Source organism: Perca fluviatilis, chromosome 5, assembly GCF_010015445.1.
Source record: "Perca fluviatilis chromosome 5, GENO_Pfluv_1.0, whole genome shotgun sequence".
In the NCBI taxonomy this organism is placed as follows: domain Eukaryota; kingdom Metazoa; phylum Chordata; class Actinopteri; order Perciformes; family Percidae; genus Perca; species Perca fluviatilis.
In genome coordinates this window covers 16610393-16625790 of record NC_053116.1, presented here as the reverse complement: position 1 = coordinate 16625790, position 15398 = coordinate 16610393, and the positions used below count along the sequence as shown (strand labels likewise).

Below are 15398 nucleotides of genomic sequence, written 5' to 3'. Positions count from 1 at the left end.
AGATACACTTCTGTACACACAGGGTTTTAGTAAGACTTTCAGATTGATGTCTTATTTGTTGACTTGAAGTTGCCTATGATGTGCTGGGGCAGATAGTGTTTAGTATGTTTATGATGAGTGCTGGTTGGATAAACTTTGAATGAACTTCTTAGATGAAACTACTGAACAGATAACGTGCTTTACATACAGATCTTAGCAGACAGCACGGAACAGGAGCTTGGTGAGTTGTGTGTGTGTGTGTGTGTGTGTGTGTGTGTGTGTGTGTGTGTGTGTGTGTGTGTGTGTTGTGTGTGTGTGTGTGTTTTGTGTGTGTGTGTGTGTGTGTGTGTGTGTGTGTGTGTGTGTGTGTGTGTGTGTGTGTGTGTGTGTGTGTGTGTGTGTGTGTGTGTGTGTGTGTGTGTGTGTGTGTGTATACACTAGCTCGATCGAAAGGCCAACAGCACTTTAAAGAAACACAGACACATGAATCATGCAACCAAGGTGCCCAGTTGGATCAGTAGTGCCACTGTTAATAAGATCACAACCTTTAGGGGCCGCACACTAGGACGTGGAAAATACTTTGTTCAACGTGGCATTGACTATGCTTTTAAAAGACAAAAATAAAAGGTCTAAAATGCAACCATGCCAAGGCCAACATGACGGACAAGATACACAAAATAAGATTACTGATCTGAATCTGCTTGAGTAAGACCATACAGACAGAAAGTGTCACCTAACAGAGATAGGTTAACATTCATTTGAATTCAGGGTTACAGAAAAAGCAACTTTCACTGAAAAAGAAATGAAGCTGTTAGAACAAATACTTATTCAGCTCTTGTCATACACATTGCATTTGCAGATGTACATGTGGTTGTTCATAGTATGATCGAGGATTAAAAGCTTGTCCCCGTGATAATGTCGTCATAGTCAGTATGAGTGACACTTAACAGGGGCAACAACAATGGCTTGATTCTGTGCAATGTGCGTTTCAATTTCTTACAAATCTAGGTCACAAAGTGATCACAGGCTCTGCAACGACAAGCGGGACTGAATTAGAAATGTTAGCCTGTGATTAGATTTCAATATATAACAACTATTCTAATGATCAGTTTCCTTCAAACGCTAGGCTGTCCAAATATGGTCATAGAAGTCTCATTTCATTTGTTTCTAATGAAATTATCAGATAATTATTTTGTCTGAATGTTTGTGGTCCAGGTAGAACAGTAATGCATGGCTGGGTTCTTTGGTATTGGTTCAATGAACAGCAGGAAGTTCAATTACCACAAACTAAAGTTGTTGGTACAACGAGAGGGCACTAATCTCAATGGAATTAAAGGGCAACTTTTGTTAAACGATACATTTGGAAACGTGCATCAATTGCTTGGTTTTCATTTGTTCACCCTTGGCCACAATTCCATCTTGACTTTGTTCATAGCTTCTGCCAGAGCTCCAAATCATCCATCCTGACTACTACAGCCACACTCGATCAAACAAATATCTGACAACAAAAAAAAAAACATTGTTTAAATGGCATTATTCTGTCCTCAATTGTTCGTGTTTTCCCTGATACAACAGGGTTAATAACAGCAACGTGCTGTACAGATGGATGTTTACTTGCAGTGCTTTCAGACTGTGCATGCTGGGAAAGGCTCCAGCCCTCTGCGACCCTGTACAGGATAAGTGGTTAAGAAAGATGTTTGGAAATTAAGGGAGTCACTCCAGACTATTTAGCTCAAGTGCATATTTAATTTTGGGACTAACCTAATCTTTTTGTGATGCAGCAGACCTCACCCAAACTAAAACCAGTGGGCTCATTAGTCATTGTAAAGTGAGCTAGCCTTGCAGGACTTGGGAAGTAGCAGGTAATCGGAGATTTTGAGGGAAAGGTATCAGTGCTTCTTTTTCTTCTGTTCTTGTAGGGTGTGCTGTAGCTCTCTCAGGTTCTCGGACAAGAGCTCCACCTCGTCGAGACGGCCACTGAGCTTGGCATCAAAAATGTAGGCCCTAATGTTGTCAATCTGCTGCAGCAGCAGTTCCTCCTCTATCATATCCACGTCGGGCAAAACTTCATCATCATCATCATCATCCCTGTCAAAGGGGTTGGTCGAGACCCCTGGAGAATTCCCAGAGGCTTCCAGGAAAGGGTTACCTGTGTCGGTGTCGTCGCCCTCCTCAAAAGGATTGCTAGGTACGGTCTCCGCCTGTTTGTCCGCCTGGACCTCTTCATCAAATGGGTTGTATTCTTTCTTCCCATTGCTTACCTCTTTGTGTTCCCTCTTTATGTCCTCGAAGAAGGGATTGGATGGATCCTCCTCAATGGGAGTAGAGTCCTCCTCATCGAAAGGGTTAAGGGAGGCAGTGTTCGGTCCTTCACCACCAGGGGGGGTTACATGCCCCCCTAAGCTCCTCAGCCTGGGAGGTGACTCCTCCTGGCTTGTAAGAGCAGGGAACGCTCTTACAGAGGACGGACTCCTCTCAGCTTTCGGAGTCAGGTCCTCTGCTTCAGTATCTTCCTCTTCTTGGAAGACCCCTGCCGGACTGATATCCAGAGACCTCTCCCAAGTGAAGGAAGGCTGGGAGGAGGCCACAGTGGGGCCCCAATGCTCCCTCTCCTCCCTTTCCCAGGCTTGCAGACGATCTAGCTCCCCCTGCTGCAAGCTCTCCTCCTCAGCCAGCTTCTGGGAGAGCACGATGGCCAGGCTGGTCTGCTGCTGGTCGTATTCATCCTGCAGCTGACGCAAGTTCTCCTCCAACATGGCCACCTCGTCTGTCCTCTGGGCCTCCCGTGCCTGACGGAGGAATGACTGTATGTTCTCAATCTGCTGCAGCAGGGGGTCCTCCAGCTCGCTGCATGCATGGACGGAGTCTGCGGAGGGCAACCAGCCGCCAGCTTTGGTCATGCGTGGAGCTCTGGGGGCCCGCGGCAGCTCTCCATTAGTATTGGGAGGTTGACGGTTTTTCTCAGACTCCTGCCTTCTCTTCAGGGTCTCCTGGGTTGCCTGTTGAGCAGAAAAATATAGGAAGTAAAAACATTTAGTAACTCTTTATGTGTATAAAATATCAACAGAAAAGTATCGGTACACAATCTCACCAGTCTCTCTTGTTGCAGTCTCTTCTCTTGTTCCTGTTTCCTCTTTTCTTTAAGCTCTTCATATTTATCCTTAGTGGGCAAAGACATGAGACCTAACAGTTTCTCCTAAAACAAGGAGGACATGAAGAATGGGTGAATTCAGGGAAAGAAAGGATCAAAGGAGAAAGACATATGTAACTGTTGTATAAATGTAATAGAGTGATGATTGGAGAGATACTGTACAGCCCCATTGTGACAGAATTTATTTCTTGAGTGTGTAATATTTATTCCGTCAGAATGGGGCTTGCTGTATGTCTCTTTTCATGCTGAGAATTGTCTGAACTTCACCTGGACAAATAGTGTGGCTGTATAGCGGATCATCCTCTGCAGCTGGAGGGCTTTTGGATGCGGTGGTGGATCATCTTTTGCTCTTAGTGTTAAAATTTTCTTACTGAGAAAAAAACCCAACACAGAACTCCATTTGATCTTTTTAAAAACTCCATATTTGACAAAAATTTGAAGACATCTGTTCAATTTTGAAACAGTCATTTATGACCAACATCTACCTCAGGGCATCAATTAGTTCGTAGTATTTCTGCACTTCCAGTCTCAGTCCGCCAGCAGTGTCAAGATTGTATGTGGTTTCTCCGGCACTGTGAAAGCATACAGCCATGGCGGTTAGCACGCAGTTTCTCAAATCAAAGATCCAAAAATGATTTCTCACATCAGGAATGCTTATTAAATAATTGCTTTTTTAATGGGGCTTACTTGAGCGACTCCGCCATTCTGATGTATTCTGGAGCCTTTTCATCCACCTTCTCCATGCACATCCTCAGCCTCTGACAGTAAGACAAGTTTGGAGCATGTGAACAAACAGGAAACCCCAAAAGACTAACACTGAACGATGGGACGGATAAAACAGTGTAGATACAACTCAAGTGCTTTAAAAGAAAACACCGCATCCACTGCATGTCTTTTTCTGACCCAGAAAAAGACATGTAGTGATCCTTTTCATTTTAACTACGAGACTTTTTAATGCGCCAACCTCGTAAAGTTTCACTACATCCGGCATGTGGTCCTTCTCTTCCAACTTCTGCTGTATCTTCAGCAGCGTGTCCATACAGTGGTGGCAGCAGCGGATCTTCTCGTCATCCTTTTCCTCCAGCATGGAGGTAACGCTGCTCAGGCTGCTGATGCTGCCTCTCCTGGAGCCCATCCCACTGCTGCCACCTCCTGTTGGGGGAGACTGGGACTGAATGGGGCTCCCAGGTACACACAGGGCCTCTCGTGTCCCAATAATCAGCTTTTCTGTGAAAAGACAAAAGGCAAACATTTCGCAGCTTTGAGACACATATGGCAAAACTAGATATCTGATGATTTTCTCTAGTTTGCACGGGTTTTGTTCATACGTACGAGCCAAAGGTAAGGGGATAAACTCCATACACTTCCTACACATGATGGACCCACAGAGACGACAGTGGTGTCGCCTGTTCCGGATGTTGAACTTGTTTCCACAGTCAGGACAGAGCGGGACATCCGAGTCATTCACCCATGACACCACTGACTTCTCAATGGCTATAAAAGGAGGATGAACACGCATTCATTTACAATATTAAATAAATCCTATTGACATACACTGAGGAGTCAGAGTTGTAATGAATACACATGTGGACAAACCTCTGATTTTGGCGGCATCTGAGTTGATCCTGTCAAACGATGTCAACTGAAACAACAGTTTTCATAGTAAATGAGTTGGCACAGTTACGCCCAACTTAAGGGTAATTTTTACAATAGCAGGAATAGATTTATGGTGTGAATGAGTTGTGATTTGTGCTATTGTACGAAGCATACTTTTTCCAGTCTAATGATGAGCTTGTTGACCTCAATGACATAGTGATCTATCCTGGCTGCCCGGTGTTTTTTAAAGAAGTCCAGGTGACTTCTGGTTGCTCCTACAAAAGCAGAGAAAGGAAAGTGTAAGAGTTCCACATGTGGTTGCTGTTTAAAAGGCGCTTTTAGTCCTTATCAATACTAATTTAATTTGATCCAAATTATATGACAAACCAAGTAGAGCTCGTCGTATGTATGTAGTATGTCGATATTATATCGATATTGTGATATGAGACTAGATATCGTCTTAGATTTTGGATATCGGAATATGGCACAAGTGTTGTCTTTTCCTGGTTTTAAAGGCTGCATTACTGTAAAGTGATGTCATTTTCTGAACTTACCAGACTGTTGGAACTGTTCTATTATTTGCCTTTACCCACTTAGTCATTATATCCACATTACTGTTCGATATCGAGGTATTTGGTCAAAAATATTGTGATATTTGATTTTCTCCATATCGCCCAGCCCTAAAACCAAGCCAAAAAAAAGAAAGTGGAGTGGAGATTTATTTCCACCAAGTTTCCAGTCTCACCCAGTTCCTGAGGCTCCCACATGTAGGGGTCCACTCCACCGTAGTAGAAGGACTCATAACTGCCTGTATCCGGTCTGTCATCTCCATCCCTTTTCAACAGCTTGTCTTTTGCTTTCTTTGCCTTCTGGACCAAACCTGTGCACACACAAATACATTAGCTACCTCCAAGTCCACAAACACATCCACATCCAAATCTCCAGTTTCATTATTAATCTGAACAACTGCATACAAATCAGAAAGCTAACCCTCTTTCATGCCTCTTGTTTCCAACCAAGATTCATCCTCTCTACAATTTTATCATTTTCCTGTTTCATCTACTGTCCCTCCCTGCAGTAGAATATTTTGCCAATTCATCCTGGCAACAATTTGCCCTAGTCAAACACTGCAGTGTACTGTATATCAAATTCAAATTGTACTCCTTAAACTGCTTTTTAAGAAGGCCATAGTCAAGGCAAAGTTATTTTTGTTCCTTTAGACTCTGTTTTGCACAACATGATACGAGTTAAATGGCATTGTGGCTGTGAGCAGAGTCTGCAAAGTACAATCAATTGGACTCACTTTTAAGCTGTCCCCGAACATGGCGGTCATCCCCAGAGTGTTCTTCCTCATAGTGGTCTTGGAGTTGGTAGAAGGACTGAAGGTCCTTCAGGCACAGCGGGCAAAGAAAGCCCTCCTTCACTTCACCTGTTCCCTCAAAGGGGGGCGGATAACTGGAGGCCATGACAGCTGTGAGCTATGTTTTGGGAGAAGGGGTGCAAGGTGGGAGACTTTGCTTCGGTCCACATGTTATGGGGTGTGCAACCCAACCCATAATAGCTCCATCACGCCAGAGAATGTCCTGGGACACTGAATAGTGGGGCAAAGCACATTGACATTGAGGCTACACATTTTTAGCAAAATCCATAAAGGAAATTCCTGATACTTTGGGGGGATTTGTGATGTAAAACATGGGAGGCAGAAAGGGGTGGGTAGCGAAATTCGATACACAGCATCACAGCAATATCTGACATACACACTTAATTGGAGATGATTTTAAAGCTGAGATGTATTCATACTGTCATGTCATACTTGGTATAATCGAATACAAGTGTGGTTATTACACCTGTACAGATTTAGGCTAATTATCGTGTAGTAACAAAGGTTTAAAATGACAGCCACCCTAGTCCCGCCGTAACGTTAACTTAGCTACATGTTCTTTTTTTGAGAGTCTAGCAAACGAGCTAACGTTACTGCAGACAGTTTTATGAGTTGCATTAATATTTTACATCAAACATCTTACAACGATTACAGCGACTTAAAGTTGCATATGTTTTCTGGATCTCATGCACGTCAAAATGAACGTAGATTAAGTTTTACCGCTACATTTTTACCAGTACATCAGCTAGCTAACGTTGAGTTTACTCTTCAGTCTGTGTCCAACCCACGCAGTCAGCGAAAAAACACACCCGACTGGACGATAAGTTGTTGTTTTTTCTAAATGCAAGCGAACACTATTTTACTCGCTATGAGATATTTGCAAATTAACTATCAGACGGCTAAAGTTATATTGTTTAATGTAGCTAACGTTGGCCGCCGTTATACTGAGCAGAGAATGTAACGTTAGCTGCAACATGCTAGCTAACAGCAGCACTCGCTTTCTGTAGCCATCATTTCTCTAGTTAATCTCGTTGTTCAAAACACGGCGATAAATAACGTCAAACAAACTGATTAATCAACACGATGAATCCGTTATACTTACAAATCAATCCAATAATAACTGTGTGGTTGACAGCTCGACAACACCAGCTGCAGCAGCAACAGCCCTGCCTGGTCGTGTGATTAGCATTCAGTTGGTAAGGGAAGAGAAGAGGGACAAATGACACGAAACTCACACGAAATGTGGGCCTCAATGTAGAAGCCCTATCACACAAAAAAAAGTTTAACAGTGGTTGGGCCATATTCTGCTTCAGAATGTGGACCAGAGATTAAATCCTACCTATTAATCCTATAGGAATTATTAGGGAGTATATCTACCTGGATTCTATGTTCCCCAGCTCATCCTCTTAAAGGTCCCATAGTCATTTTCAGGTACATACTTGTATTTTGGTAACATCACCGTATAATGTAGCACCTCGACCTGCTTTATAATAAAAAAAGACATGGAAATCTAATTTTTTTACAATATAGAACCTGTAATATGACACATTAAGGATACCTTACAAAGAGTGTACATTCTTAGCAATGTTTTTTTTATATACAGTGCCTTGCGAAAGTATTCGCCCCCTTGAACGTTTCGACCTTTTGCCACATTTCAGGCCTCAAACATAAAGATATAAAACTGTAATTTTTTGTGAAGAATCAACAACAAGTGGGTCCCAATTATGAAGTGGAACGAAATTCATTGGCTATTTCAAACTTTTTAACAAATAAAAACTGAAAAAGTGGGCGTGCAAAATTATTCAGCCCCTTTACTTTCAGTGCAGCAAACTCTCTCCAGAAGTTCAGTGAGGATCTCTGAATGATCCAATGTTGACCTAAATGACTAATGATGATAAATAGAATCCAGCTGTGTGTAATCAAGTCTCCGTATAAATGCACCTGCTCTGTGATAGTCTCAGAGGTCCGTGTAAAGCGCAGAGAGCATCATGAAGAACAAGGAACACACCAGGCAGGTCTGAGATACTGTTGTGGAGAAGTTTAAAGCCGGATTTGGATACAAAAAGATTTCCCAAGCTTTAAACATCCCAAGGAGCACTGTGCAAGCGATAATATTGAAATGGAAGGAGTATCAGACCACTACAAATCTAACGAAGACCGGCCGTCCCTCTAAACTTTCAGCTCATACAATGAGAAGACTGATCAGAGATGCAGCCAAGAGGCCCATGATCACTCTGGATGAACTGCAGAGATCTACAGCTGAGGTGGGAGACTCTGTCCATAGGACAACAATCAGTCGTATACTGCACAAATCTGGCCTTTATGGAAGAGTGGCAAGAAGAAAGCCATTTCTTAAAGATATCCATAAAAAGTGTCGTTTAAAGTTTGCCAAAAGCCACCTGGGAGACACACCAAACATGTGGAAGAAGGTGCTGTGGTCAGATGAAACCAAAATCGAACTTTTTGGCAACAATGCAAAACGTTATGTTTGGCGTAAAAGCAACACAGCTCATCACCCTGAACCCACCATCCCCACTGTCAAACATGGTGGTGGCAGCATCATGGTTTGGGCCTGCTTTTCTTCAGCAGGGACAGGGAAGATGGTTAAAATTGATGGGAAGATGGATGGAGCCAAATACAGGACCATTCTGGAAGAAAACCTGATGGAGTCTGCAAAAGACCTCAGACTGGGACGAGATTTGTCTTCCAACAAGAGAATGATCCAAAACATAAAGCAAAATCTACAATGGAATGGTTCACAAATAAACATATCCAGGTGTTAGAATGGCCAAGTCAAAGTCCAGACCTGAATCCAATCGAGAATCTGTGGAAAGAACTGAAAACTGCTGTTCACAAACTCTCTCCATCCAACCTCACTGAGCTCGAGCTGTTTTGCAAGGAGGAATGGGCAAAAATGTCACTCTCGATGTGCAAAACTGATAGAGACATACCCCAAGCGACTTACAGCTGTAATCGCGGCAAAAGGTGGCGCTACAAAGTATTAACTTAAGGGGGCTGAATAATTTTGCACCCCAATATTTCAGTGTTTTATTTGTTTAAAAGGTTTGAAATATCCAATAAATTTCGTTCCACTTCATGATTGTGTCCCACATGTTGTTGATTCTTCACAAAAAATTACAGTTTTATATCTTTATGTTTGAGGCCTGAAATGTGGCAAAAGGTCGAAAAGTTCAAGGGGCCGAATACTTTCGCAAGGCACTGTATTTAAATCACCCACCTATGAGTATAGCCTACTGATCTAACTAACCTACTGTTATACTCCTTAAAACATATGCCCTCAAATTTGCCAGCAAAATTGTATTGACATTATAGGCTGACTGGACTTTTATTCAAACGGCATTAATGCCCATCTCCCTTCGTTCTTTTGCAATTTGAACTGCGACGAGACGATAGCCCTTACAAATCTCTTACAGTGAGGACCCTGGGAACATAGAGGTGACCCCAATTATTATAGCCTCATTCCATGCTTTTGGCAGCCTTCATTCCTCTAATCACCATGTTACAGAGAACAAAAAGTTTCCGTAAAAGCCCCATCAAGATCTCTCAACATTACAGGACATATTTGAACTTTCGCTGGATACGTATGTAGGCTATTATCTGATAAATAGCTATTTTAATTTATTCTAAACTGAAAGGAAAATTGATTGGTTAATAACCTAGGGCTACTCCTTTGCAATGCTCCTGGACGTTGTCTCTCTCTCTGATATTTCTCCTCTCCTTCCCTTATTCTGTCAGATATACTGAACTATGTAGGCTATCTGAACAAATGCTTTCACCATCATTTCAGATTCATCCCTGTCTGTAGCCTACTTGCTAGCCTACTTCTGCTTCATAATCTAAAACTGGGTGGCCTACTGGTACTCCCTTCTGTTACTGCCTATCCTCTTAATCATACTCCACACTTCTCCCAGTTTCACTGTCCAACACTCTTTGCTTATCTTTTTGTTCTTCCCACTACTGCTCTCTTGTATGCAACTAAATGATCATATTTCAGACATACCAACTCTCCTTCATCTAAGAGAGCTTCAATGAGCCCCTTACCTGAAGTTAATTGTGGGAATTAAAGTCTTTTCACGATATTAGGTTACTGTGCATTCCGATTTGACCCGGATGTGCTCTTTCACCCATAACTTTCACCTTTTTCACTGCCTCAGCGTATTAGCAAAGAGGTATTAGTCAGTAGCCTATTCTGTCCACTCTCATGTTCTGTTTTTCCTCTAGTAAAATTGCAAGAAAAATGTGTAGTGACATATCTTGGAAACTACTGTTTTGATCAATCTCCCCTTGTGTGCCACTCTAAATATTAATTTTATTTTCTCTAGCCTTTTTGCTTTTGACTTGTGTATTTCTAAGTAGCCTATAGCTCCCCCCACCCCCCTTTTTTTTGCTTAGGTAATTCTTTCTTGTACATTGATAACATTTGTATTGTATCTACGCATGTATATTCTCTTTCCCCTACCAGAGTTTTGTATGTTTTTTTGTCAGTAATAAAAAAAAAATCTTCTGTATTTCTACTTCCTGTTTTAATATCCCTTCTCACCTGTAGGCGGTGCTGTGAGTCTCCACACATTTTCCATACTCATGATTCCCTCCACACTTACCCCAACATGATTACTGGGAATCTCACAGGAGACCTACTAGTGTGCGTGCTGTATAGGCTATAGGTTGGCGTGCAAAGCGGGAAACAGACAGTCACAGGGGGCCTCAGGTTCAATGTGTGTCAGTTGGTTTGGGACAATTTAATTAATTGCAAATTTGTTCAGGAATATGCTCTACAAAATGACCTGAAATGATAAGAGACTAAAGTAGATTCCTGCATTATTGGCCCTGAGGCAGTGGGAGAGTGGAGAGTGTCCCTGTGAAAATCTAGTTTCAAGACTTTTTGAATATTTCCGTTTATAGTGTTATGGACTGTATATAGATTTTACACAATTAAGGTGCCAGGTGTAGTAGGCTATGGCGTGTGCATGAGCCATGAAGTCCATGGAGGCCCAAATCTCATTATGCCATGAGGCCCCCTAGTTAGTCAGTCAATTAATTGGTTGGACTATCTCAGCATTTCTCAATCTTGGGGGTCAGGACCATAAATCTAAAGATGATTAAATGTATAAGAATGAAAAAGTATTTCTGGTACGTAAAATGTATAATGTAAAGTCTCCCATTTTGCTTTTGTATTGTAAAATCCTGGATAGTTTAACCTTTTTCAGGACTATCAAAATCCTTCAAATGAAAAAAACCATTTCAACAACATCCACAAAGGACGTAATTGATGATGAGCGGTCACAAGTAGACTTTTTTTGAGGGCTCACAAACCAAACATGTTGGAAACCACTAAACTACACTATCCACAGAACAATTGAAGTGTGTGTGCTGGGGTGTGTGCATAGCCTATTACTTGTACATTCACAGATAGGCTTGTGTACTTTTTAAAGACTTTATGTATGGCCTAAACATAAAGAATTTGAATGAATTTGCCATATTGCCTATCTTCGTCCTTAAGCCATTTCAGGTTGTCTAAAATAGTGTGTGCATTGCTGTTCATCCTGTATATCAGATAATGTGCATTGTTTTCCTGCTTGTAATGGTTTGTTGATCCACTGAAGCACTACTGCTGGAGCTGAAAGTTGTGTGTGCGCTTCAGTGGAGGTTCTCTATGAAATCTCCAGTTCTAACCCATGTGCTTGACGAATAATTTGCATATCGATCAGGCCTGTGCAGCTGCTCTGTTGGAATAAGCCCTATTAAAGTGAGAAGAGGATATACCTGACATTCTGTCTGCTATTGAAGTGCATTAATCATTCTAGATTAGGCTAACACAGAAGGACTGTTTTGTTGGACTACACACTAGTTAGACCTGTTGGGTTGGATAAACAGTTTAATAGAGTTTAATAGTGCTCTAAGGCATGAATTACTGCAACTAAAGCAAACCATACATTTTTACCAATGCGTTTTATTGTCCAACAAAAACACTGGTGATTGACTTTAAGGCAAAGGTAGCTTTTAATTTACAACAACATTAAGTTAAATAAACTTAATCCATGCAATAATATGTTGAAAAATAATCAATGGCACATTTTATTTGCTGCGTTATATTCATTATATTTTACATAAGTAGAAAAGAATGAAACACAAATCAATCAATGAAGGGATTTCATTTTGCAAAGCTGTAAACGTTAGCCACTTTCATTGATCAAAGCATGTACTGTACTGACAAGCGTGTGTTGCCTCACAGAGGCAACATCGCAAAAGCCAGTAGACTAATGCTTTCATTCTTTGACTTGGTTTTTAACATAACTGGCCTAATTAACGGAATAAATACTAAATCATTCTGATAATAACTCGTTAATAAAGTTCAACATAGGGAACCCAGTCTAATGAAAATCATAGAGCGATAGTCAGTTTGGAGGACAATTACGCAGAAGCTTTCCAAAGAAACAAGCAGCAGATAAATGCTTTGCAATGATTATACAGTAACCGTTGGCCAAAGAAAAACGGTGGCACAAACGTTTAAATGATGTAAATTATTTTTTCATTTTTAATAATTCATTATGGTCACATATTTATTTGTTTACAATAATACAGCAGTAAACGCACACCAGACTTGTGTTTAATCTACTCTTCCACTAAATCCTCCTCGGGTGCAAACCTTTTACCCGGGTGTTGTCTCTTCTCGTCGACATGACTCTTGTTGATGTTGTCTAAAAAGTCGAGCAGCAAACTGGTCTTTCTGCAGCTCGTATGGTCCAATACATCACACGGACTGTTTGTGCCTAAATCCGGATTGGAGTTATCCCAAAAGCGTTTTCCGGGGTGCTGACGCTTTTCCAACTCAACGAGGTCTTCGTCTCCATCCGCATCCGCATCCCACTCCCCATCGTCGTCCTCATCCTCTGGATGACGCTTACCTGGGTGCTGGCGTTTGCTGTGCAGCACCAGGTAGCGCTTTCCCGGGTGCTGTCGTTTTGAAAGTTCGCTCAGGAGCATTACGGGGTTTTCGGAAATCTGTCCCGTCGTGAAGCGCTTTCCCGGGTGCTGCCTTTTCTGGAGCTCCATGAACGAGTGCATTTCATCTTCGCGCTTACCCGGGTGCTGTCTCCTTTGAACATCCAAGTACTGCTCATCCTCGTCTTCTTCTCTCCTCCCCGGATGCTGGCGCTTCTCAAAATCCTCGCTGTATCTCTTACCAGGATGCTGTCGTTTTGTCACCCATTCTGCCTGAGAGGAAGATCCCTCTGGAGAAAGGAAAACATTATTTAGGTTACTCCAAGTAGCCCAAAGTCTAGTTTAATATTCCTTTACTGCAAAGATGTGTTTCCCCAGCTTGTCTATGCCGTGCGTAAATTGCGCACAAACGAATGCTGGTGGTCCATCTTCCTTGAATCATATCAAAATGGAAAATGATGATTTGGCATTTTCATGTTTCATTCGATTTTTGATGATTAGAATTATTTTACAGAAAAAAATCCAAAAGTACGCGTAAAACTCAACACGACTTGGAACATTACTTTAAAACATGAGACAAATAGCCCAGATATCAATGTCATGGGAGTGGGAAATTAAATTTGATAGCAGGTTTAAAACTGAACATAAAACCTTTTTTTAAATACTGTTTGGCACTATTTTGCATCAAATCAGTCGTTGCCTGTAAAATTGATCAAACATTTACGCACCGTTTCTGCCGTCTTCATCCTGCATCTTTTTGAGAATGGACCGTAACAGGATACTTTCTGCTCTCTGTAGTATGATGTCGTCTATGGTCCTTCCGTCCGTCTCGTCCTCAGCGGGGATGCCCTGTCCTCCAGATACAGTCAAGTTGCAGAGCACGAGGGAAGCCAAGATGAGCAGACATGTCGTCTTCATTGTAATTTAGTTGGTCGTCTGATGAAAGAAAGAAAGAGATGGGACATAATATATAAGAGATTAGATTCCAGGGGGGCAAGGTGATCTCTCTAAACATGGCTTAAAATAGTTTTCTTCTGAGAAGAGGTGTTAAACAATCGGAGGAGAAAATTGGTCCAGTGCAAAATTGCAATTGTTTCATCTTAAGAGCAATTATTTTTAAACTGACTGCTTTCCTTTATTCTGACCAGTGACAAGTTCTTATAAAATCCTTAAAAAAAGTCAACCTGCATAGAAACAAATGGAATAATGTATTTAATAATTACTAAAGCATTTGAAACTTGTTCTACAGAACAAATAGATGTAAACTGAACCTCACGCTGTCTAAAAACAAAAAGTCGAAATAAAATTCGAATACCACAATAAATATGACCCACCCAGAAACAGAGCCATCAACCCAAAAGATAGACATATTTACTATAAGGGTTTCTTCTGAGGTGCGCCAGACTTACCTGGGAAGTATCCAAAGTCTCCTCTTTCCCAGCGTCTGTTGAGCGCACAGTGATGATAGTTGCTCTCAGCCTCAGCGGTTGGTGAGCCGTAAAGGCCAGTCTGGAGGTATGAGCAGATAACTTCCCGTCTCAGCATTTATACTTACCGGTCACTGTCGTCACACCAACGCTGGAGTCATTTTTCGGGATCCCTCGACCCCAATGATGTCACCAAGTCGTGCGCAACTGGATGTGGCGAATGATCGCCCAATAGGGGCCGCTGCCCAGTTTTTCATTTGAAAAACAAATAAACGCTAGAGTATGAGATAGACAGCAAGCACTACAGGATGACTGGATAAGATGAATTCATGCTTAAATTGTGTATTTTAGACCAGAGATCTTTAACATGCGCCCTAGGGGGTCCTCAGAGTTACTGCAGGAGGGCCACCAAATTATTGTTAATTTTTGAAAGTCTTTTCAAAAAATTAAATTTCTTAACGTGAATCCAACATATTATTAGCAAATATAAATGAGCCTATTTGTGAAAATAAACACATTGATGATATTGGCCTATAGGTAAGGAAATCACTAAGGTAGCCATACACAGACATGATTTATCCTAAGGATTCACTGTGCCACATGTATTTAGGGGGTCTCTGTTGCATCTCTCTCTTAGTTAAGGGGTCCTTGGCTTAAAACACGTTGAAGACCCTTGTTTAAGACCACACAAGTCATTTATTCATACTAATCCATTTTCTCTTTTACATTGAATTATCTTTCATTTTCGTGGATAAATGTTTCATTTATTCATTTTTTCAAAATATATACGGAGTATGAGTCTACGTACAACAGGTTTCTATTCTATCTCCCTGCTGTTTGCCACTCAGATGACATAAATGGTCTGCAAATCTTAAAAAATCGAAAGGTCTCCTATGGGGCG

The 15398-nt window shown here is 41.5% G+C and overlaps 2 protein-coding genes across 2 annotated transcripts; both read right to left on the bottom strand.

Annotated features, from left to right (window-relative positions):
* Positions 1–372: 372 nt before the first annotated feature.
* Positions 373–7328, bottom strand: LOC120559103 (rabenosyn-5). The gene is made up of 12 exons (XM_039800555.1): positions 7210–7328; positions 6030–6317; positions 5472–5606; positions 4901–5001; positions 4727–4772; positions 4463–4624; positions 4095–4357; positions 3818–3888; positions 3616–3702; positions 3398–3500; positions 3071–3175; positions 373–2978 (listed from the first exon to the last, which is right to left on the bottom strand). Exons 2-12 carry the CDS (start codon positions 6190–6192, stop codon positions 1869–1871), a joined length of 2346 nt encoding a protein of 781 aa, XP_039656489.1. The 5' UTR covers positions 6193–6317; positions 7210–7328; the 3' UTR covers positions 373–1868.
* A 4674-nt stretch (positions 7329–12002) lies between these two features.
* Positions 12003–14574, bottom strand: trh (thyrotropin-releasing hormone). The gene is made up of 3 exons (XM_039800554.1): positions 14480–14574; positions 13799–14006; positions 12003–13360 (listed from the first exon to the last, which is right to left on the bottom strand). Exons 2-3 carry the CDS (start codon positions 13986–13988, stop codon positions 12741–12743), a joined length of 810 nt encoding a protein of 269 aa, XP_039656488.1. The 5' UTR covers positions 13989–14006; positions 14480–14574; the 3' UTR covers positions 12003–12740.
* Positions 14575–15398: the final 824 nt, after the last annotated feature.